The sequence below is a fragment of the Microtus oregoni genome, unplaced genomic scaffold, assembly GCF_018167655.1.
Source record: "Microtus oregoni isolate MIOR12 unplaced genomic scaffold, Mior012 000035F_ref0000213, whole genome shotgun sequence".
NCBI classification, from domain to species: Eukaryota; Metazoa; Chordata; class Mammalia; order Rodentia; family Cricetidae; genus Microtus; species Microtus oregoni.
The window spans coordinates 23,636,946-23,661,588 of NW_024543094.1; the positions used below are offsets into that span (position 1 = coordinate 23,636,946).

Here is a 24,643-nt window from a genome sequence, read left to right on the forward strand (position 1 = left end):
TGGTAGGTATCATGTTAATGAAACCAATTTCTACCTATTGATTTTAGAAGCCTTGCGTATACATTGTAAAATAAAGTAGTAAGGTAACAAAAAGTTCTTTTCCTCAGGTAATATATTCAATTGTTTTCTAAATGATTCGCCCTCACTCCTCAACCACCAATTTCAATTTGCCGTTGCTATCAAAACTAGACACAGCACAGTACAAAGACAAAGACTGGCAAACACCATATTTTTCCTTATATTTCAAGAAACAATGCGATCCGTGATATTCACGAAGTTGTTTATTCTTGTTATTAAAACTTGGACTCAAGTAATCCGGCTTTTCTGGAAGAAGCACCTTGTTTGCAGGGCTCATTTAATCGTCCTTTGCTACAGTCACCTCGCCATGAAGCACCTTTCTTCTTTGACGTAACATATGAAAATAGAGTTGCGGAAACACTTCATTGGAGAAAGAAAACAGAGAGGGATAAGGTAGTGCTTTAAACTATGCGTGAAACCTGTAGACTGTGAGAGCTCAGCACTTTAGGACAACAACACATACAACCACCCCGGTGCTAAGGACAAAAATAAAGGTCACATGCTATGTAATACATAAACTGCTGGAGGACTTTCTGTCCTAGCAAGTTCACATTCCTTGATAAATATATTTTCCATAAGAACTTAAATGATCATGTTTATTTTTAGAAATCAGTAACACTCAACTATATCAGAGCCAAGGACAGCAGGCCCCACACTCTGCTTTTCTCTGTATCTGGCTCCAGGAGGGCCTATACGCACACGCATGTGAATGTCCCAACATGCATCTCACCTTCATCCAAACCCACACTCTCAGGACAACATACATTAGTGACACGGTTAACCTTTGATTTAGGGAAGAGACTGGCCCTGGGCTGTGGTCCCAGATGTGGTGTCTAAGGAAGACTCATAACAGGTTCCTGATCAGACACTCCACAGCTGGCCCTAGGGGCTTCTGTCATGCACACACACACAGACGTGTGCACAGATCATACCAGTTGGGTACATGATCATCTGTGCAGCAAATTTGAAGAAAATCTTGAGCCAGTATGAATCAAGATTTTTTTGCTTTTTCAAGATGGTTTTATTGTGTAGCCCTGACTTCCTTGAACTCACTCTGTAGAGCAGGCTGGTCTTGAACTCACAGAGATCAGCCTGCCTCTCCCTTCTAAGTGCCGGGATTAAAGGTGTGCACCACCACACCCAGCCGAATCAAGACTTTCAATCAGAACATAAAGCATGGTGGCTGAACAAATATACACCAGCTATAAAGTCCAAATGTAAATGTAAAAATAACCCAGAATGATCAAGCCAAGGAAACCGATCACAAAACTTTCAGTATCTTCTTCAGGAAACTTTGGGGGGAAGAAAAGGAAGGAAGGAAGGAAGGAAGGAAGGAAGGAAGGAAGAAAGAAAGAAAGAAAAAAGGTCAAATACTGTAAGAATGTGAAATGGGTTTGATTTTTATTTATGAACTATTTCCCATCTTGATAAATGCAGTCATAGTATATCCAGAGGCCTAAACATTCAGGTGATGTATATTTAAAGCAAACTGAGCAATTATGATGAATTCTTCTATAAAATCCTGAGTAGTTTAATAAAAGGCACAGTATCCTGGGTATTTCTTAAATTGTTCACGGAAACTCTCCCATCTGGAATGTTCTCATTGGTAAGTGAGAAACACATTCTCAGTACTAAAATAAATACCCAAATGCTATTTTTAATTAGCAAAGTAAAATCAGTTGATATCTCTAGTAATATCAGTAAGTGTCTGACAGACTGATCTTGAGCAAGTGGGACCTCAGTGACCTCAGGTACAGTGAATGAGCTAGGAAGCTGCTACAGGCAGAGGTCAGACTTACGTCTCCCAGGACACCTGAAAAGCAGGCATTCAGAAGTTAGAGGTTTGACGCTTCAAATCACCTTCTCTAAGGATCTTGGTTTCTATGCATTATCCTTAGAGGTCACAAGAGAGGTGGCCCCAGGAGAGGTTGCCCCTGTGGCCACAAATATCCCACATGACCGCTGATTCTGCTGGCAGCACATTGTCCCCACTGAGACTCTTACAAAGCCAGGGGTGTGGCAAGCAGTGGCTGATGGTCTTCGTTAGCTTACCAGTACTGGCTAGGTGGTAAATAAGGCACAAGGAAAAGACAAGGAGGAGGCATCCTCTGAACTCCTGTCTATTTGGGTTTCAGAAAAGCACCAAAGTTGGAGTCTCATGCATGGGCTGGCCAAACCATTTGCACATCCCCATGAGATAAACGGCTTCACAGCCAGCCCAAGTAGAGCTCAGAGTCCGTAAATTCTCACTTCACTTCCCACTGGCACCCACCTCAGTTTCACTGAGAGGATGAATGAGTCTTCTTTTCCTCTTTTATTTGCTGCTACTGATTAAATAAAAAATTGACTTAAGAATGAATCACTATTAGTACCTAAAAGAAGAGAACGGAGTCTCATCGACTCGTTGAAGCTGTGGTAAGATGGTGAGAGGCTGAACTATTCAAAACATTTTAGGAAAAGCAGCTTTCTTCCCGTCAAGTACACGGGAACAACACAAACAAGAACCAAAAAAAAAGCACTTGTAATAAATCTCCAGGTAGCCAAATGGATAAAAATGATCTCAAGTTTTCTTGACGGAAGGCTTATGATGCATTCACAGAAATCTAAACGCTGTCAACAGTTCTAGGATGCATGCTCTTGGAGTGATTTAGTTTTTCTGTTAGCTGTACCAGGCATATTTAAATGCTTCTGAGAAAGCGATCACTTGAATATTAATTAACTTACCTTTCCACATAATTAGCTAAAAAAACAAACAAAGAAAGAAAAAACTCTGACTCACTTCCCCTGAGTTATTCTAAAGATAGACGTGTCAATGCATTTGTGAGCAACTATTCCCACTTCCCCTTGCTTTTTAAATTAGCTTAACATGGTATTCCAAACACTCGCATATCATAAGTTAAATCGAAGTACTAATAAGCCTATACTTACACGGTATATATGAGGCCATGGTTATGAGAAGAAAGTAGTAGTAGTCAAAAGAGACATTGTATTTGTTAGGAAGCCTCACTGAAAACATTCCTGACTTCTTCACGTAAGGCAAGGCGGCATATATTGTGAGAAGTTCCCCAGCAACTCCAACAGGATATAAGATGATAAAAAAATTATATCTGGAGAAAGAAAAGACAGATGATTGTTTTTCTAGGCCACTTCCTGTATTTTATAGCACGTCTCTTTCAAAGTACTCAAACTTAGAAATCTCTCTGTATGAATTTACAATACCGCACACAGGCTGTTGACTTTCATATGCTTGCTATCACTCTTTTCCTAATAGTAACTCCCACTCTATATCCCAACACAGCAATTCAATAAGTCAGTTTACTCTATATAGCATTAAAGTATTTTTATAATTTAAAGTATATATGCATATTTTGTTGGTTTGTTTTGAGATGTGAGAGTGTTGTGCTGGCCAGGTTGGTCTTGGAACTCCCACTGGCCTCAAGTGATCTCCTGCTTCAATCTCCAAGTGATTGACATCACAGATGGGGTGATCATACCTAACTACACAGACTTTTGTTTCATTTAAATGTTTTTTTTAAAAATGCTTCTTTGGGGTATATAGTTATAACTGCTCCTTTTTTCCCCAATAGCTGGTCATTTACTGATGAATGCTGAACCTAAAAAGGACCAGTTATGACCTAGTTTGATAGTTTATTTGGAAAATTGTGATTACTGATTAAACGTACTTACTACTGAAGGAAACTAACAATGTGACTTCAATCACCTTTTTTACAGAAAAATCAACTGCATTTTATTTACTCCCCCAATTGACATTTAAAAAAAAACTATAAAGAAGAATAATATAACTTAGTTGGTCGAGTATTTACCAAGCATGCATGAGGCTCTGAGTTTGATTCCCAGCACTATAAAAGCCAGACATGATAAAGCACACTTGCAATACTAGTGCTTTGGAAATAGAGACAGAAAGAGCAGAGACTCTTGCTACACATTGAGTTCAAGGCCAGCCTGGGAAGCACAACCTGGGTGTGTGTATTTCAGGAGGGGTGTGGGCAGTGTGTTGAGAAACAGACAGTGAGACAGAGAAGGAGGAGATAAAGATAATAGATACATAGATAAATAGATGATAGTTGAAAGAGAGATGATAGACATAGAGATGCATAGACAGATGATAGACAGATAGATAGATAGATAATAAATGGTAGACAGATGTTAGAAAGAGATAGACAGATAAATGCATGGATAGATAGACAGACAGACAGATACATAGACAAACAGATAAATGCATGGATAGATGGAAAGATGGATATATAGAAGATAGATAGATGCATAGATGATGGATAGATAGACAGATCGATCACCTGATTCCCATGTACTATAGACATATGAAGAGCTGTGATAGAGCTATAGAGTAAAGAAGGGAAGAGAGCCCTCTGCTGTTGCTACTTATTCTGCCCTTGCTGGGTTATATTCTCATGTTCTTTCCAGTCTTGTATAATTTTTGTTTATTATTTAAATCAATACTTTCTCACTTTTAAAATCTTATAACCAAACATTTATAATCCCTTTTCAAACAAAATATCTAATCTAATTTATTTTCTAAACCTCATGAAACTCTCCAGTGACCTTTTTTTTTTTTTAATACTATTCTCCAGGCTAGTAAGATGGTTCGGTGGGTAAAGGTACTTGCTGCAAAGCCTACTGTGACAACCTGAGTTCAATCCCCAGGAGCCACACAGTGGAAGAAGAATGCTAACTCATTGCAAGTTGTCTTCTGACCTTCATAGGAGCATCTGGAACGCGCAAGCACCCAAACACACCTACACTCAATAAAATGTAATTACATTTTTTTTGTTAATTATCACTCCTTTTTGTTTGTTTGTTTGGTTGGTTTCGGGTTTTTTATTTGATTGTTTGTTTGTTTATTTATTTATTTATTGGATTTTCGAGACAGGGTTTCTCCATAGCTTTTTGGTTCCTGTCCTGGAACTAGCTCTTGTAGACCAGGCTGACCTCGAACTCACAGACATCCGCCTGCCTCCTCCCGAGTGCTGGGATTAAAGGCGTGTGCCACCACCGCCCAGCTTGTCTTTTTTTTTTAAAGACAGGGTTTCTCTGTGGAGCCTGGATTGTCCTGGAACTCTGCACTGTAGACCAGGCTGGCCTCAAACTCAGAGATCCGCCTGCCTCCTCCTCTTCCTCCTAAGTGCTGGGATTAAAGGTGTGCATCACTACCACCTGGCCATCACTCTTAAATTAAACAAATAAAATTTAAAAATAGTTGAAACCCTTTAAGGTCAGTGAAAATTCACGAAATGGGAATAAACTGTAATTTATTTTACCTTACTTGCACTAACTGTGATGCCTTGCTATCCCCAAAGTTCCCATTAGAGAAAATGTACGTCAGAAATTAAAATAGAAATCAGTATGAAATCATAACACAACACAACATTATTCAGGAACACTTTCAACTCATAAATAGAATCAAGGTAGTCAATCACGATAGTAGGTCAAACTATAAATAGAAAGTCATTTCTAAAGTGAAGTTTTATTTGAGGATCAAAGCTTCCATATTTGAACTGAAATTGAATATTATTTTAGGCTGTCTAATAAAGTTGCAAAATATATTTAGATAGTTGTAATTTTCAAGAGTGTTTAGACATGAAACATAACTATCGATGATTATTGGTTGGTGTGGTAGCACATACCTTTAATCCCAGCAATTCAGGAGGCAAAGGCAGGCAGATCTCTATAAATTCAAGGCTAGCCTGGTCTACACAGTAAACTCTAAATCAGCCAGGGAGTCACAGTGACACTCTGTCTTAACAAATATCATTGATGATTATAATTAATTGGTACATACATGAGGACACATATTTCAATGTTAAACGATTTCATGTAAAACCTTTTGTTGTTGCTATTGTTTTAAATGGTCCTCCATAGTGCAGTCTCAGCTTTGAACTCACTATGTAGTAGAGGCTGGCCCTGAACTTCCAATCTTCCTGCTCTTCTTCGCAAGAGCAGGGTCTATAGGTATACACTGCCATGCCCAGATACTAAACCCTTAACAGTAATGAAATGACAGATGTTTCCAACACAGCAAGTTGAAACATGAATTAGAAGAGTTCTGTACTTTTCTAGAAATTCATAACATGCAAATACAATCCAAACAAGAGACCTAAGACACTAAACACTAACAGTCCTTACCTATGCAAACATGCAGTGTGCACTTACCTTCTTCGAGCAAACTCTACAAACACAACTCATGAACAGAGACAGTGTGCTGAGTTAGTAGGTTTAGAAGAGCCAGGGGTTCCGAAGACTACCATGGAAATGGTACTGACATGCACTCTAAGATTAGGCCCAACTGCACGCAAAGCTGCAAACCTCTTCAAAGGCCTAATCTTTACATGGGAATATATTTTCACGTAGAACAAGAATAAAATGAACCTAACGCATAATGCTGGAACCTTCTTAAAACAAATGATGAATAAAGATAGAATTTTAGAGCATTTTATTGTATGTAAAAGGAGAAGACACAAATGAAAGGAGCCGGAAGAATATTTTAAAAGTCTAAGAGTCTCAAAAAAACAATCAACCATGGCACTCCTGTGTGATGGGATTATGAAATTTTTTTTTAATTTTATTTCCTTCTTTGGCATTTATTTATATATTCTAGAAATGTACTATAGAAATGATCCCTGAAAGTATAGTCTTTATATATTCTAATTTATTATCATTAAGTATGACTATCACATGAGTTTTATTTATTTTTTTAATGTGCATTGGTGTTTTGTCTGTATGCATAAATGTCTGTATAAGGGTGTTAAGATCTCAGAGTTACAGACAGTTATGAGTTGCCAATGGGTGTCAGGAATTGAACCTGGGTTCTCTGGTAGAGCAGTCAATGCTCTTAAGCACTGAATCATCTCTCCAGCCCCAATACATGAGTTGTTTTTTAAAAAGGTAAGTATCTAAGAAAATGTTAGGCTATAATACACGGGGATCTAGAGCAAGTATGGAAGCAGCTAGCTACCTAAGCATGCATTAACATAAATGTCAGAGGTTGCTTTGTTTTTAAGACAGGTAGTGCTGGCAGGCTGGGGACTCCCTAGTTTGACCATAATGGCTTTGAACTCACAGAAACCCACCTGCCTCCACTTCCCAAGTACTAGGATAAAGAGCATGTGCCACCACCTGGACTTAAATATCAGCTTTTTATTTTTATTTTTTTAAATATCAGCTTTTTTTTAAAAACCGAAATAAGAGATATGGTATTGTCTCTAATATCTTGTGGCATTACTTATCAGAGCTGGGAAGGATCTGAAGCCTATCAGTAGAGATGTCCCACTGTTCAGTCACCGTGGAACACTGTGTGGCAGTTCCAGGTACTGGAGATGAAGTGTTAGACTGACCCTCACTCACACTGATTGAAAAATGCGCAAAGGAGGGGCTGCTTCAACAGTGAGGGTGCTTGCTTCCTTTGAGGAGGACCAGAGTTTGGTTCCTAGCACCTACATCAGGGGGCTCACAAACACCTGTAACTACAGCTCCAGGGGACACGTCTGGCCTCTGAGGGCACCTGCACTCACACAGATGCACAAGTATGTATATATTTACAAATAAAAAAAAAACATCTTCACATGATAATACTTTAGAGCAATCAGCTACATTTTGAGTAAATTTTATTTAATATGATTCGCAAAATAGATATGATACTTTCCAAAACAATAAATAACCAACTGAGATTACTTAAGGATATGATTAGTTGGGAGGTGTTTTTACATAAAATGTATTATGGTGTTATTTGCCTATGACCATTACGGCAGCATTCTGGCATCATGGAGCTGTGACGCAAACGGTAACTCTCCAGGGTTAGCTCAGCAACACCAAGGCAGCATGCATGGGGCGTGGGGAACTCAAGGCAAGACGCTGCCACCTGGCCCATTTAATGAAGTGCGGCAAGTGGTCGAGAAGACTGAAAGTGTAGAAGGAATAGCGAGTGATCTCAGTCACAGTCCAGGAGACCAGAAAAAGCACCACGCTCTCCTCGTTCTGGATCTGCGGGTTAGAGAAAGCCACAGCGCTGTTGGACCTGGGGCTTCTGTTCAGTGAGATTAGCATTTTCTTTCTATTATTTGCTGTCTTTTATTACAATGGAACACAGGACACAATGCGGTCATCACTAAGTAATTGTTTCCAAATGTGAGCCTTAACTGTGTCCTATGTTGGGGAGACTGATGACTTAGTGATATTTTTCCTCCCTCATTCCTCAGCTCAGTCAGTAAGTGTAACATCCCAGGACAACATCGTAGCCTTGAAAGCTGAATGGCAACAACTGACCCTTCCAACTTCCTATTAGTCATTAAATCAGACAAATGCTACTGTGATACCATGGGGGTCTGAGTGAGAATGGCCCCCATAGGCTCATATATTTAAAGCTTGGACCCCAAATGGTGGGATTGTTTGGGAAGAAGTACAAAGTATGCCCTTGTTGGAGTAGTTGTGATCTTGTTAGAAGAGGTGTGCCACTGGGGGGTAGGCTTTGAAGTTTCAAAAGTCCATGCCAGGCCCAATGTCTGTCTGTCTTCTCTCTGCTGCCTAGGAATCAGGATGTAAAGCTCTCAGCTCCAGCCATGCCTGTCTGCTTCCCACCATGATGATAATGGACCAACCCTCTGAAACTGTAAGCAAGCTTATAGTTTTATTGAATGCTTTCTTCTGTAAGAGTTGTCTTGCTATGGTATCCCTTTACAGCAACAGAACAATGACTAAGACAGATACCAGCTCTCTAATCTGGCTATTCATCTTTGTCCTGGACATTCATATTTCACTTGGGACCTTATAATGTCTCGGCTGACTATCACAACCATTTCCTTAGTGACTTCTCCTTCCTTTATTTTCCTCTCAGATGAAAGTTTTCTTAAAAGTAAAACAAATACTAAAAATTAAATCAGATAAGTCATATGATTTGAAACTTAACCTTGATCTTTCATTATTTAACAGGCTAACAAGATACATTCTAACACCTGAACACGACATAAAAGTTCTTCCAGCCTGTGTTCTGCAGCTACTCAGCGCTCTCGGTTTCTCACTGTGCTGATGATGCTCTACTTTATATGTTTCCAGACTGCGTCTTGGAGGTTCCGTGTCTTTATGCATGCTGATCCCTCTAGTTAGAATTATTATTTCCTATACAAAACCTTTCTCATCTCTTATGACCCAGCTGGAAGATCACAGTTCCTGCAGATTTTTCTGTTATAGGTTAAATTTGAAATGTCCCGCATAGGTTCATTTGTTGAACATGCCCAGTGGAGAAACTACTTCTGTGGCAATGGAAACTAGCAGGTGGGACCCATCTGGAGGACACAGGTCTCTGGGGCTGGACCTCTTAAGGTTACTGATGTGGGATGTCCTCATGTATATGTGTTGCTTTTATTGGTTGATCAATAAAGCTGTTTCAGCCAATGGCTTAGCAAAGTAAAGCCAGGCGGAAAGGGGGAGGGGGGGAGCGGAGTCAGAGAGATGTCATATAGCTGCCAAAGGAAACAGACACCGATCCTTACCAGTAAGCCACAGCCTCATGGTGATACATAGATTAATAGAAATGGGTTAATTCAAGATATAAGAGTTATCTAGAAATATGTCTGAGTCATTGGCTGAACAGTGTTGTAATTAATATAGTTTCTGTGTGATTATTTGTATCTGAGCACTCTAGAAACGAATGAGCACTCTCCATCTACAAAACACTTGATTCCTGGCCCCTTACTCTCTCTGCTTCCTGTCTACTATGAGCTGAGTGACTTGTACCATGTTCCTGCTGCCAAGAGGCTCTCCCTCCTCAGGGCCCATAATCAATGGAGCCAAGGACTATATGCTGAAACCTCTAAAACCATGAGCAAAAATGTCTCTTCGCTGTGAAGTTCAAGCATAATGTCCCAGTGACGCAGTCACTGTCTTGTGTCTGCTCAGCTCCTTGTTCACCTTCCCATTCTGACGTTACTTTTGGGATTTAACACTCATCAGTCTGAACCAACTCTTACACACCAGTCAGTGCTCAGCTTACTTACATAAATTGTCTATGGAAGCCTTCGATCACTTCCTAGAAGAGACTAAACTTTAGGTGTATAATGTAATGCATGCTGTGCATTACATTATACATCTCAAAACATGTAAATGCAATTAAGTCAGCATTTGCATAACTGTATTTAGTTTATATCTCTGTCACAGGCTCCCATGCTGGCTGGCACCACTGACAGCCACATCCTCAGCACAGTATCAGGCACAGAGTAGCTGTGCAGCTGCTACCTCCTGCATGATCACTGTGTCCCAACATCCAGCTCAGTGACAGCTGTAGTTGCCTTATTTATTTTTGGAAGTCCAGGAATTAGCACTTCCAGATGTGCAGAATATGTTCAATAAATGTTGGTCGTTGATACAGAGTTGTTGAGAAATGTCAATTGGAAGCTACAGTTGGATAAAATCAAATAGTAAAATCAAGTCATAGAGTCCCTGGGGGAAATGAGAGGACCAGGAGGTTCCTTTTCTCCTTCGGAGCTCCCCATTTCTAGCTTCTCTTTAATAATGCCCCTCTAGGCAGTGCTGCCTACCCAACTCTGTCTTTCTTCTCCCTTCTTCAGATTCCCTGGAGTTCTGGCTCAATTATTATACACATTTCCTTACTGGGATCATCTTTCTGCTGCTCTGTCAACGTGGTAGCCCTGTGTTTAAAGTTAGCGAAACCTTGGTCTGTGTGTACTGCAGTCCTGGTTAGGGACAGGTGGCTCAAGTCAGCTGAATGAACGATCCCAGTCAAGAGGGCTGAAGTGCAGAGTACTGAGAGGGCACAAGGTCAGCGATCTGTCCCCACCCAGACAGGAGGCCAGTGGGGCTCAGAGGAAACGGGGAGAAGGTTAGGTGTCAGTCCCAAAGCACAGAGGAGACAAGAAAGGAATCTGCAGGATGGAAAGGGGGCCAGAGATCTGTCCTCAAGTGGACAGGAGATATGGACGCTGTCAAGAAGGTCAGGAGGGTTGAGCTGAGAAATGTTTCTGACATGGGCTTAAAAGGCCCAACATCCTCAGAGAGACTTGCACAGTGTTTGTTTTGTCTACATGGTTGAGAGCACTAATTAGATTCAGTAATTAGGTCTGTCTCCTGTCATGCCTCCATAAATAATGTGTCTTTTTTCTCTGAGATCCTCAACTTTAACTTTCAAATTTTATTTTAATTGGCAAATTAAAACTGCACATATTTATGGTACATAATGCGCTGCTCTGAAATATGTATGCATTTCAGAATGGCTAAATGAAGCTAATTAACTTGCACTTTACCTTGGCATAGCTCTTCTTTATTTGGGTAAACACTTAAAGTCCCCTGTCAACAATTTCCAAGTAGACATTGTCAGCATCTGTAGTCACCATGTACAACAGCTCCCTTAAATTTAGCCTTTCTGTCTGAGATTTTGTATCTTTGGATTTAAAAATTACAACTTTAATTCAGGACTTTTATGCTTGTTCAGGTGTGAGGAACCACATTTACTTTTGCCTATTCCTATAATGCCTTGTGCTAAACAAATGAGTCGTTTATACTGAAGTTCTATACTGACAACTTCAAAAATAAAAAAATAATAATAATGACTTGATTAAGAAGAAATGTCATAGATAAGCAAATAATTCAGTTGGATGGAAATGAGTGTTCACCTTCACATCCAAAAACACAGGAAGAAGTGATGCTATGAACAGAAGATGATAGAACTGCTTGTTCTACGTCAGTGGAGAGTGATATTTAAAGCCCACCTCCTCTGTGCCCAATCATTCTGCCCCCCCAAAACATGGCAGTATCAATACTTTGGGTTTCTAAGAACGAAAAGTTCCCCTGTCGCTCAAGTAGACAACATGTCTGCATCACTTACGGGTTTTACACTGTGAGTAACGAGCCATACCATGAAGATTCTTGAACTCACTTGGACCCCTGTCACAAGCACAGAAGTGGGTACGATTCCTAGAAGAGAAATCAAGTTAATGATTGCCTCAAAGGCAGCTTATCACAATAGTATAAAATTAAAACAAAAACTCACCAATCAGACAGTGGACTACCTGTAGGGAAATTGAGAAATCACAAGTCAATAAGATAAACAGTAAACACCCGCCAGCAGTGGGAGTAAGCAAGCCCACAGGTGTTATGTAATTAGCAAGTTAGAAGTTGCATTGTTCATCTGAATAAACACCATAGCAGACAAACAACATATTGAAAAACTTACCTCGAGCAAAGCAAACGTTTGGAAAAATTTAAGTGTCTTCTGAATGCTTTTATATAAACCTCTGTGTGTTCCTTTTTCCATATAAAAGCGTACCATAGCAATAGCTAGAACCAACCACCTAGAGGAAATAAAAGTATTTTACAAAGTTCTATTAAAACTAATATTTTTGATAATGTGCATGCAATTATAGCAACATTATTTACTATTAGCAATAGCTAAAAGGGGGAAGCAACCGAGTTATCAATCAGTGAGTGAACAGTTACTTTGTGTGGTCTATCAATACTTCGCTTATGTTTCAAAGCCATTCCTCTACAACACTAAGTCAATCTACAATGATATCGAAATTCAAGCCCACCTTTTCCCCCCCACTCATTTTGCTTTCTGACACATATCAATATTAATATTTTAGATCCCTATCCATGTGAAGCTTTCCTTTAGGCCCAGAATATTATTTCGTCTTTAAAAAGAAGGACTTCAATACATGTGATGACATAGAGGGACCCCGAAGACGTTGTACTGAGAGAAATGAGGCAATCACAAAAGAGCAAACACTGGACTTCATCTGCACAAGGCACCAAGAGTTATCAGAGTCCTCGACATGGAAAGACTGGCAGTTGCCAGGAGCTGGGAGGAACGGGTGATTGGGAGTTAGTGTTTAATGGGTACAGAGTGTTTTGTGGGATGGAGTTAGGGATATGAACGGTGATGACAGCTTCACAAACTGTGAATGCACTTAATGTCATAGGACTATGTATGTTTCAGAGTTTAAGATGGTCCATATCATGAGTAAACACACAATTGGAAACACCCCAACTGTAAAAACTCACTAACCCTCTTGAAAAGAAATGCCAAAAACTGTACAATAATATTGGTGTTTTTTCATTCTTAGTCATTATACTTTAAAAAAAAAAAGCAGCCCAGAGGGGGAAATAACAAATAGTATTCTATAGAATATACAACTTGCCAACTACTCACAGAACAATGGCTAGGATTTTTTGCTTTCAACAATTAAACTGATAGACTAATGGAAGTAGCCAGGTACTGAAATGAGATTATCAAAGCCTTTTTAATCATACACTGCTTTGGCCCCAGATTCTTCCTATTTCTGTGATAAAACATTCTGATCAAAAGTAACTTGGGGAGAAGAGGGTTTGATTTAGCTTATATTTCCGGGTCATGGAGGGAAAATCTGGGCAGGAACTGAACCAAAAACCCATGGAGAAATGGCTCACTGGCTTGCTTCCTTGCTCATGCTCAGCTAGGTTTTTTTCTTTATAGAGCACAGACCCACTGGCCTAAGGACAGTACCACCCACAGTGGGCTAAGCCCTCCCCCATCAATCATCAAGTATGACAATGCCCACAGACAAGCCCACAGGCTAATCTGAGCCGGTCAGTTCCTCAGTGGACTGTCCCTCTGTCCAGGGGGAAGTTGACAGTAAATAAAGTAACCAATAAAAGTCTCAAAATAAAGATCTGTCCAAAGCTGTATTCATATAAAAATATAGTCTATAATTTACATAGGCACACATGGAGATCGTTCATCAGAAACATTTGTTAGTTTTCACTGCACAGAATGAATGGTATGATACAGAAGAGATCCATTCAGACCAAGTGTAAGCTTGCTTCCAAAGAGTTGCTGTTGCTGGGAACAGGGTCTTAACATGTAGGCCGCCTATCCTAGACCTCAAGACGCAGACTAGGCCGGACTCAAACTCAAGAGCTTTGTCTACCTGTGTCGTCCATATGCAATGATTAAGGATACATGCCACCACACCCAGCCAAAAGTTGATATTTTTAAAAGAGAAAAGAAAAGAACATACATTGGCCCTTGTCAGTTTAAAGATGCATATTAAATACGCACTCTCCTCCATGAACTAACACCTAACAGCGACACTGTGGACAGCAGCTTTCCAGTACACGCAGCTCACTCTTCCTGTAGTCCCTGGCAAGAGCTAACTTCTTCCTGGTTTCCCTCTCCACTCCTAGAGTGTGCTGACGTTTAAGAAAGTTGCCTTACCAAAGCTTTTCAAAGCCTGGAATACTCCATCCATGGACATGAGTCACTATGCCAGGCTTTAAGATAGGGAGGTATCAAAGCGTATGGTGCAGCAGATTTCTGAACTATACGATTATTACAGTTTAACTTTTTGACTAAATGGCTTAAATGGGTTCCTACAAAGACAGTAGAGACTAAGTGCAGCTTGACAGAACGGAAGGACAGAGTGACACACACAGGATCACTCTCCCTTCCCCTGCTCATCATAGAGCGCACTGAACAAAAGGACACAGGCTGAGGAAATGGCGAGAACCATCAGACTTGTGAGATGCAGAAATATCAATGATTACAGCAGAGACAGTGAGTGGATCTTCAGACCTATGTTTCAGCTGTGACCACATAACCCATGTTGGGTGCTTCTGGAGGATTATTCTCTTTTCCTCCTGAGGAAGCAGACACAGAGGGACACTCAGCTCAGTCAGCTGAGACCTAAAGCCCCCACGAAGCCCAGCCTGCTCCTGAACCACCGCGATGTCACAGACCAGCTCCAATCACTATGATCACAGAGCAATTCATGTTTACCTTCCATCGTAAAAGTCATAGAAAGATACTATGCTCAAATATTTTGATTTCAAAAATGTCTCAGGCCACTCTCCCAGAGTCAAGATGTTAATTTACTTAAGCTTCTTAGTACTGAGGACATAGCTCAGTGGTAGATGTATGAAACCCGAGATTCAGTCCTCGGAACTTCAAAAAGAAAAAGCTGCTGAACTTGGAGTGAGATAATGGGCAGGACTGGAAGGGATCCTCTGAACTCCCCAACCTCTGTCCTACCACATCACAGCTTTACTCGAGTCTGCTCATGATCCTGTCTTCTGCAGGGCTATTTCTGGAATCAGCACTGAGCTGATCCTAAAACCGTGGTTTGATGGTGGTTTTGTGTTTCAGGTACCTTCCCAGTTCAAACTGTAAAGACTTTATTCATCTCCATTCTAAGTCTCCATGGCTTTATAAAACCAAGAGGTTAGTGAAAACATATTCATCCACATTTTCCACACACCTGTCTTTTGGAGGCAGAGACAACTTAGACACCTATAGAATTTAAATTTGAGAGGCAGTTACTAAGTCAACAAAAGTCACCAAAGCATTAAGTGTATGGCACATTTTAGGCATGTATTTTTGTGAGCCACCATGTAGTTTGATGGGATGAACTCAGGATCTCTGGAAGGGCAGACAGTGCTCTTAACCACTGAGTCATATAGACTGTTAGCTTCAGAGTTTATGATCTAATAGGAAAATCTACTTATAATCTATTTATAATTACAGTCCCTTCCTATGATTAACAGACATGTCACCCATGAATCACAGGGGAATTTTCTCCTCAGTCTTTTATTTCTTAAGAAAATATCTTTGGGTTTGAGCTCTGCATGGTACCAGTTTCCAGTGGAGGGAAAGGGTAGAAAATGGGATGTTCTGAAGTATGGGACATATCAGAGCCCCATGAAATGGAGAGTAATCATTAATACATATCTAACTGAAAATGGAAAATCTACATGCAGTTGGGAGTTAATCACTGAGAGGCACACACAACTCTTAAGACCATGAGCTAACACAGTTCTGATCACACCAAACCCTTGTATTTCAAGTTAGAAAGCATTGAGACGCGTCCAGCTATGCGGTCTAGTCAGTGAGCAAAGGGCTCGCAGGTCATCCTGGAATACTAATTAGTATCATTACTATCTGCCTACTGCCATTTAAAAAGAGAAGAAAAATTCTAGAAGCCTTTTGTGACTGAAACAGTACTATCAAAGAGAAACTTTAATAGTTATGGTCAGATTATGTCCACCTGGATAAACTTCAAAACACAGGCTTAGTTTGTCTGTACACATTATCTAAAATGGAAAAAAAGACTATCTAGCAAAAATGCCTCTGAAAATCATTTGTTTTACTAGATTCCTGAAAAAAAAATATTTTGAATTTTTTAAAGTTACCTCCCTTCCACACTCTAATAACCCTCCTTCAAAGTTGCTTATAGTTCAAAATTGAAAATATCGCATTTTATGCCGTTGGTGTTGATGTGACACTCCTAACACTAAAGCATCTGTTATTGTACACTATATTGGTCTTGGTGGTTCAAAACCAGTATATGCCCTTTGAAATAAATAATCCTCATGTTGTAAATTTATCATGTAATACAAATGAAAATCATTATTTAATGACTTACGATCTAACCATATCTAATTTCAATATAGTTATGTCTATCTCTGTAAAGCAAAATTAAAAATCATAATCATATATTCCTGTTGAGACTATGAATGCACTGATTTTTCCCTAATCTCTGTCTACAGGTGACACTGCATGTCATTGTATAGCTGACCTGGGATTTTAATGTGTTCACAGTACAATCCTCCAGTTATTGAAACGTCAACACTTTGGCTTTGCTTCCTGTGGTTCCCGACGGTTCCTCGCACCTTGAGACTCACTTCTGTGCTCTATCATTAATTTTACACAATGTAAGAGTCTCTTGTATACACAAAAGCAATTCAGACTCAGCCCACTGACTGATCAGGTCCTGTGTAAAGACTTATGGAAGCAAAGACTCCACTGTGGCATAAGGTTCCCTATTTCCAAAGCTGCTACTACCTACCTCTTTCTTGCTCTTCCCCTATAAAATGCCAAGCAAAATTCAACCTTGAAGTGGAAAACTGGAATTGATTACAAATGTTGACATTTTTAACCTGATAATAAACCAAACTCAAAAAAAGAAAACAAACAAAACATTTAAACAAAAACCAGCATTTATGTGGTATTTAAAGTCTGATACTCGATCCTATAGGTGGCAGTATTGTACCAGCTACACACTCCAGAGTGCAAAACAAATGAAGGTACTGGCCATGGAAAGGACCACCGGGGCATTTATTCTGACCCCATCCGCTTTTCAGTAAACATGACCAAGACCTTAATAAACTAATCAGAGCTCGTTTCCCAAGGATACCTTCACAAAGAATGTCCAAAGTCTTTCTAAAGGTCAACTTCGGGTGTCAGTTTAGTAATTAAAAAAAGAAAAAGAAAAAAGAAAAGAAAATCCATAAGCAACTAGAATTTCTCTCATTAGGAATTAGTTTTGGGGTGTTCTGTTCTGTCTTGTTTTTATTTGTGCCAGGGATATTGATCACATGAACTCAAACAGATACAATCAGCCCTTGGCAACCCAGATTCTCCAAGCCAAGTATAATGTTGCACGCCTATACGGCTAGCACTCCAGAGGCGGAGGGAAGAGGACAGTTTCAAGTTCAAGGCCAGTTTGGTCTATGTAGCAAAATTCAGGCCAGTCAGGGTTACATAGTGAGACTGTCTCAAGCAAACAAACAAAACCACCAGATTCTCTTTGGGGGAAATAAAAAACAAAAACAAAAATTGTTTCAAAGAATTTTTTGCTTGTTTGATTTCACTCATTCATTCATTAATTCATTTTTCAGCAAGAATTATTAAGATAGGTAGGTGCTAAGCCAGATGTTTGGGAGTAAAGATAAACAGAACATGATTTCTTTTGCCCTGAGCACCAAAATAGGAAGTAGAGATAAAAGGACAGCGCTGTAACAAGACGCGTAAGCCAGACCCTACACAATGAAAGCGTCTTTTATGCCACTCTGGCTACAATGTCCTTGAAAGGCTTACTGATTTCTTCTAGCTATTTTCTAGCATTTCCTTTTCTTCTAGATTTCTTAGACGCAACACCTGTTTGAAACACTTGGGTATCTACATTCATATCTCCTTTGGAAGACTTCCATTACAATTTCAATATAAGCAGCTTCAAGCTAACAGAAAGCTACAGAGAATGATAAATGATATCACCAAGTGCCTACTGCCCAGCCTCAAGGATTACCACAGTGGTCAATCTTGTTTCACCCAAGCCTCTACTCCTGATGTCCCTCTGAGTAGCTTGAATTAGATCCATGATACTCTCTAAAATGGTCCACAACGTTTTATTGCATGTCTCTAAAATCATTTTCTTTATAAGCAAAACTAGAATCCCAGTTCCCTACATAAAAATAATAGTTTCTGGTTGTCACAAAACATTGAGGGGCTAGAAAGATGGCTAAAAAGGTATCTACCACTAAACCTGGTGACCTGAGTTTGATCCCTGAGAATGGACTCCTGAACATTGTCCTCTGACCACATGAGCACACATGCGCACACACGCGCGCGCACACACACACACACACACACACACACACGCAGAGAGAGAGAGAGAAAAAGAGAGAGAGAGAGAGAGAGAGAGAGAGACTGTTAAATGTTATTTTAATTAAAAAGAAAACATTGAGCTAAGGTAAAAGTTTCCTAAACTATCTCATTTTTTTAAATCATGATTGAAACAGAATTCATATACTAATTATTTGGTGTGTCGTTACTCTCAAATCTACAGGTATTCTTCCCGTCTCCTTCCCTTCAGCCCCCTCTTTCAAGTTGAACACCAGGTGGCTGGGCCTGCAGAGTGTCCCACTGTCTAGATCTTGCTAATTGGATACCTGGGGTCATTTACTATGTTCTGCATCCTACAGTCCTGAAAATTGGCAGTTAGTTCGAGGGGCTCCATCAGACTCTGGCAAGGGTACTTAACAAGTTGTCGGGAGCAAACCATTTCTGGCTGTCCTTTCTTTGTGACATTAGTAGCTGTGGATGCTCACTGCCCAGATCCACCATTTCAACCATTGTTGAAAAATGACAGGCTAATTTGAAATTTCCTTTTTGTACAAAGTTAACAATTAGGCCTGCAGGAGAGATAGCCTCCAATTCTCACACAGCTGTGCTTTCATATTCAATCCATTAACAGCTCTTGATTGCATTTCCTAGACTAATTAATACTTCCTTTTGCAGCCAACACTTAGTCTCACGGACTGCACCTAAGCACTCTTGCCGACAGAGTTAAACCGAAAGGTTCAGGGAAACTCGACTTAGGACCAGCTGCTCTTTGAGAGGCACTGTTAGAAGATGAAAGACAGTTGCAAGCAGGAGAAGCTATTTGCAGATCACATACCTGGCAAAGGGCTACTTAAAGAATTCTTAAAAGTTAATATTAGGAAACCAAACAACTCATCAAAGGAAAATAATTGGCAAAAGATGTGAACAGACATTAAACCCAAGAAGACATACAAGCTTGCCAGGGTGTAAGCCATGAAAACATATCCAGTATCCTGGTCATAAAAACGAAAATAAATTCACAGTGAGAATATGCAGAATATACTTACGGGGTGTGGTGGCTCGTTTTAGGTGGCACAGGCTTGAGTCGTTTAAGAGGTGGGAACCTCAATTGAGAAAATGCTCCCATAAGATCAGGCAAGCCTGGAGAGCATTTTCTTAAGTAGAGACGGATGGGGAACATGTGACTACTCTATGATGGATCCACTGCACTTGTAGGTTTTTTTATTCAAAAAAAAATGAAAGCAAAAATCCACACACCGACCTGTACCTCATTGTTCACAGCTTTATTTATAATAGCCCCAAACTGGAAATACCTACCAACAATATGGATAAACCAACTGTGGTATATCCATTCACTCCATCTACCGTCCTTAGCTACTAAACTATGGTATATCCATTCACTCCATCTACCGTCCTTAGCTACTAAACTATGGTATATCCATTCACTCCATCTACCGTCCTTAGCTATCAAACTGTGGTATATCCATTCACTCCATCTACCGTCCTTAGCTATCAAACTGTGGTATATCCATTCACTCCATCTACCATCCTTAGCAATTAAATGTTATCTAAAAGATAGGGCTATTACTTAACATTTTTGTAAATGAAATTGGAATTATTGTTCTGTCAAAGCATATTCAATATAACAGTGAAAAAAATCTCACATAGTTTCTCTTGTAATTCCACATTAACCACTAGGGATTGAAATTAGTATCCTGAAGTGTCCACTGTCTATCAAACACTTCTGCTAAGGGGGATAAAACCGGACTCTCTGAATATGGCGGACAATGGGGGCTGCTGAGAAGCCAAGGACAATGGCACTGGGTTTTGATCCTACTACATGTTCTGGCTTTGTGGGAGCCTAGCCAGTTTGGATGTTCACCTTCCTAGACCAGGACGGAGGGGGGAGGACTTTGGACTTTCCACAGGGCAGGGAACCCTGACTGCTCTTCAGACTTGAGAGGGAGGGGGAGAGGAGTGGGGGGACGGGAGAGGAGTGGGAGGCTGGGAGGAGGCGGAAATTTTTTTTTCTCAATAAAAAAAAAAACACTTCTGCTAAGAACTTCAGATCTATTACCTCTTTACCCCTTGCCATAAACTAGTAAAATGATAGTTTTACAAACAGTGTTGTTCCAGTTTTACAGATTAGAAAACTAAGGGTCAGAGGTCAAATAACTTACCCAACTTTACTCTCCTACAGAACAACACACAGAACCTTTAATGAACCATTTTGTCGTGTTTACAAAATAAAAAGCACACATCAGCAAGGCACCTGAGGCCTTGCAGTGGATGGGCCAAGCTGCCTGTCTGTCTGTCCTTCAGGCCCACTGTTGTTCCTTAACCGAAGTCCCCCAACTCACATCTCCATCCTAACACATGGCCGTGTCCTCATCCACATCCGGTAAGTCTTACTCACCCTTCAAAGGCCCACTCAAAGGCTTTCCTCTCCTTCGCAATGGTCTCTCTCAGTCTCTCCCTCCTCCTTGGTCCTCTGGCACCTGTTTTGCATACACTTATCCTAGTCTGTCTCTAGTGCAGTTATCATCTGTGTGTAAATGCCCAGGCTGTGCTTCCGCCAGGATGAGTCTGGAAGATTTGCTTTATATTCCCCACTGGACCTAAGACAATGCACTAGCATCTACAGGCTCCAAAGTGTTTGTTGAAAAGCAAAGCACAGGTGCTCACAACTCTAGTCAAGACCTATTATGAGTAAACCATATACGTACCATAAAAATCCTTCCATCCTTCAAAGGAGCCCCCAACTCTCAATTTGCCTAATGCCACTAATTCCGTAGGGTCAGAGTAGGAGGACTTTAATGTCCTAGGGCCTGACTTGATCTGTGATTATACATTACTTCAATACGGTCTTATGTAATAATGAAAAGTATAACTATGAAAATCCGGATGACTTAATTAAATATTAAATGAAAATAGGAGCTTACACAGTAGGCATTCATCACCAAAGCTTTAAAAGACACGCATCGACTCATTCAATAGGTATTTATTACTTCCTGGAGTGTGCAATGAAGATTTAATAAAATACATGGTAAGTAAGTGGGACAGAGAAACACCAAGCAGTCAAGGTGTGCTAAGATGTCCATGAAGGTGGCCAAGTCAAGTCCCCTGAGGATAGAGATTTAGCATAGACTTCAAGGAAGTCAGACACTCAAACGAGAGTAAGGAAAAATGAAAGGCTATCTATAGGAGACTTATAGAATTACATGGATTACTCTGCCTTGATGAAAAGAACACTGGACCCTCTCCATACAAGCAGACAGACACATTTAGAATAAGCACCAGCTTGCTGGAAAGGCAGAAAAGGAGTGCGTGAGAACACAAAGCATGAATTATCTTAGTTTGTCTCCCATGAGGCAAGGGGAACCATAGAAGTTCAAGCAAACTGACTCAGTCACCAGAACAAGGATGACATTAAATCCCTGGGAGAGTGAACAACCTATGCAAAGATGGAGAGTTGTAAAATGAACACTGAAAAGTGGCGAGTTGGAGATTTCAAATGCAAGAAAACTGGGAAGATAAATTGGGGAGTATGTTGAAAATGGCCCTCAATGGCGGCAGCCCTGGGTTCTTGAAGACAGGCTAGGGTCACTGTGGCCATTTAAAACTTTTTATTCGGGATTTTAAACTGGAAAATGAGGTGAGTTTTCACTTTACAAACAGTAACAAGGCCTTAAAAATGGAGAGAGGACTGGACAGGGAAGGGGCAGCCAATCAGTTAACATGGGGTAGGTATCCCCAAAACATTCACTAACTGGATGAGACTGTCTCAGAGGAGAAGTGAGTCTCTCTATCCGCTGCTGCATTTTAAGGCAGCAGAGCATGGTGGGCACTGAACTGTCTGCCGGGTGTTTCAAGCCTCTTAGTTTTCTGAACTATCAAATGTGATGGAATCCAGGGCAGCAGGAAGATGAAGCTGCGCAGTGCTGGAATCAATCTCAGTGAAAATGCATGCTTGACACTTTCTGATTGTGATCTCCAGACAGTGACTCAAGGTCTCTCCTTGCCGTGCTATAAAATATTGTTCTGTACCCCTCACAGGACTTCAGAGAACAAAAATGAGATTATATAGCCAAAAGAAACAGCACAGTCCCTGGCACACAGTAACCCCCAATAAATCCATATTTATGAACTATATTTGCCGTTTATTATCATAAATATATAATACATAATTAGCAGGAACAGTTGTTAAATAGGACAATCTCATTTTTCTTCAATTGACCAAGAGGTCAATTCAAACACACTTTTTTCTATAAACCTCAGAGACGGTTTAAAATACCAAAAGTTTCCTCGCATTCATGTAGTTAAAACTTCGGAGGATTTTGAGAAAGTAGCTCTTTCTAAAGGCAAGATACCAGAGGGCATTTTCATAATGGTTTGAGTCACGGTAGATCCAGAAGTCATCTGACATCTTTTTGAAGACTGATTTTGTATAAATCCTAACTTCCTAGTCACACTAAGCCTGGGTAATTTTAAAAAGGACGAGAATTTGTGGAAAGGATAAAGCCTTAACGATGCTGGACACCTGCCCTGTCCCAATCAGGTTAGGTGTTCTAACAAAGTCCCAAGTAAGCATTCCTAAGTACCATGCTTAAAGAGAAATAGTAGGTGAATACACTGCCCCGCGACTGCAGCACCAGGAACCACACGCCCGGGGTCCAGTGTGCACTGGCCGCGGACAGCTCCCGGCAGCGGTGAACAGATCCCAGCTTTTCTTCAACAGCAGCGGGAGGAGACAGGGGCGGTCTGGCCAAAGTCGCCTCCCCCGTGGGTCAGCCCCGCATTCCTGCCTGGGTCTATACTTAACCTCCGGCCCGCGCCCCGCGCCGCCGTGCCACGCTGTGCACCGTATTAGGCAATGCCCAGCGAGCCGCGGTCGGCCGCCCCGCCCCGCTCCATTCAACCCTGCCGCGCCCCTCCCCCACCGCCCCGCACGCCCCCGCCGCTCCGAGACCCCCAGGGGCCCGGCACGCGCGCTCTCGCTCTAAGCGCCCCGGACGCGCGCCCAGAATGTTCCGGGTCGTGCACCTGTGCTCTCGCTCCATGTGCGCCCTCTGCACCGCGACCCCCCCAACCGCCCAACACGCACGCTGTCGCTCCATAAGCCCCCGCTCCGCGCCCCCGCCTCGACCCCTCAGTGCTTTTCCCCCGCGCGCTCCCGTTCCACCCCATGCGCGCACCCTCGCCGCGGCTCGACCCCCGGCAGCCCCGCGAGCGCGCGCTCCCCGCGTCCCCGAGCCCGGATCGCCGAGCGATGGCACAACTGCGCGCGGAGCGTGGAGGGACCTTCGCGCGCACGTACCCGGCGGTCATGGCGATATTGTAGAAGGTGAGCCAGGCGGTGGCCAGGAAGCCTAGGCGTCTCCGCTTGCGGGTGGCTTCCTTCTCGTCGCCGGCCTCGGAGGCGCCGTTGGTGCCGTCCTCCTCACTGGACGCCATGGTGACCGTGCACGCTGGCCTGGAGGAGCAGCACACAGGAGCGGGAGGTGCCGGCTGTGCGAGCCACTGAAGCGCCGCTGCCCGTTGCCGCCGCCGCCTCGGCCCAGCGCTCCATGTGCGACGCGCGGGGGGTCGGCGCCGCCAGCCCGGCCGCCCGCGAGGGGGAGGAGCGCGCCCCCGGCCGCGCGCCCCGCCCCGGCGCCACCTCTCGGGAGCGCGCACTCGGGGCCCGGGCCCCGGGGTGGACCAGCCGGGGTCACAGCTTCGAGGCGGTGCTGCGCAGCGCGCTCCCCGCAGAAGAGCTGTCCGCGCTGGCTGTGACCTCTTCCTAGAGAGACGCAAGCGACGCGCGTCCTGGCAGTGGGTGCTCAACTGGTATGCCTTGTCCAGACAGAGCGAGCGCACGTCGGGTGCGGGGCTTCTGCTCCGGGAGCAGGGTCTCCCCACCAGTCTCAGTCTTCGGTGCTCCGGGAGAAGCAGCACCTGCCTCGCCTTGCCCCGTGTTAACTGCTAGGCCAGACGGGTGTGCAGGGTTATAGGGAGTCTGCTCAAAAGTTGCAAAGAGAAGCTGGAGGAAAGGACATAGCGAAGCCAGGATAGATGTTAGGGTTCATACAGGAAACCCAGACACAGACTTAGCAAGTTCCCTACCCTCTTGGGAAGAAATGTCCCACTGCTCTCCACATGTGACCT

At 42.0% G+C, this 24,643-nt stretch overlaps 1 protein-coding gene and 1 pseudogene across 2 annotated transcripts; both read right to left on the reverse strand.

Annotated features, from left to right (window-relative positions):
* Nucleotides 1–263: 263 nt before the first annotated feature.
* Nucleotides 264–24,191, reverse strand: Hacd1 (3-hydroxyacyl-CoA dehydratase 1). 2 transcript variants are annotated; one of them, XM_041630747.1, is made up of 7 exons: nucleotides 23,814–24,191; nucleotides 12,296–12,413; nucleotides 12,113–12,131; nucleotides 11,948–12,036; nucleotides 7,973–8,094; nucleotides 3,007–3,185; nucleotides 264–438 (listed from the first exon to the last, which is right to left on the reverse strand). In XM_041630747.1, exons 1-7 carry the CDS (start codon nucleotides 23,948–23,950, stop codon nucleotides 356–358), a joined length of 747 nt encoding a protein of 248 aa, XP_041486681.1. In that variant the 5' UTR covers nucleotides 23,951–24,191; the 3' UTR covers nucleotides 264–355. The 2 variants fall into 2 exon arrangements, with proteins under 2 accessions (XP_041486681.1, XP_041486680.1); XM_041630746.1 differs by lacking the exon at nucleotides 264–438 and adding an exon at nucleotides 1,269–1,370 and having other exon boundaries at nucleotides 23,814–24,092.
* LOC121432760 lies at nucleotides 6,679–6,750 on the reverse strand (annotated as a pseudogene).
* Nucleotides 24,192–24,643: the final 452 nt, after the last annotated feature.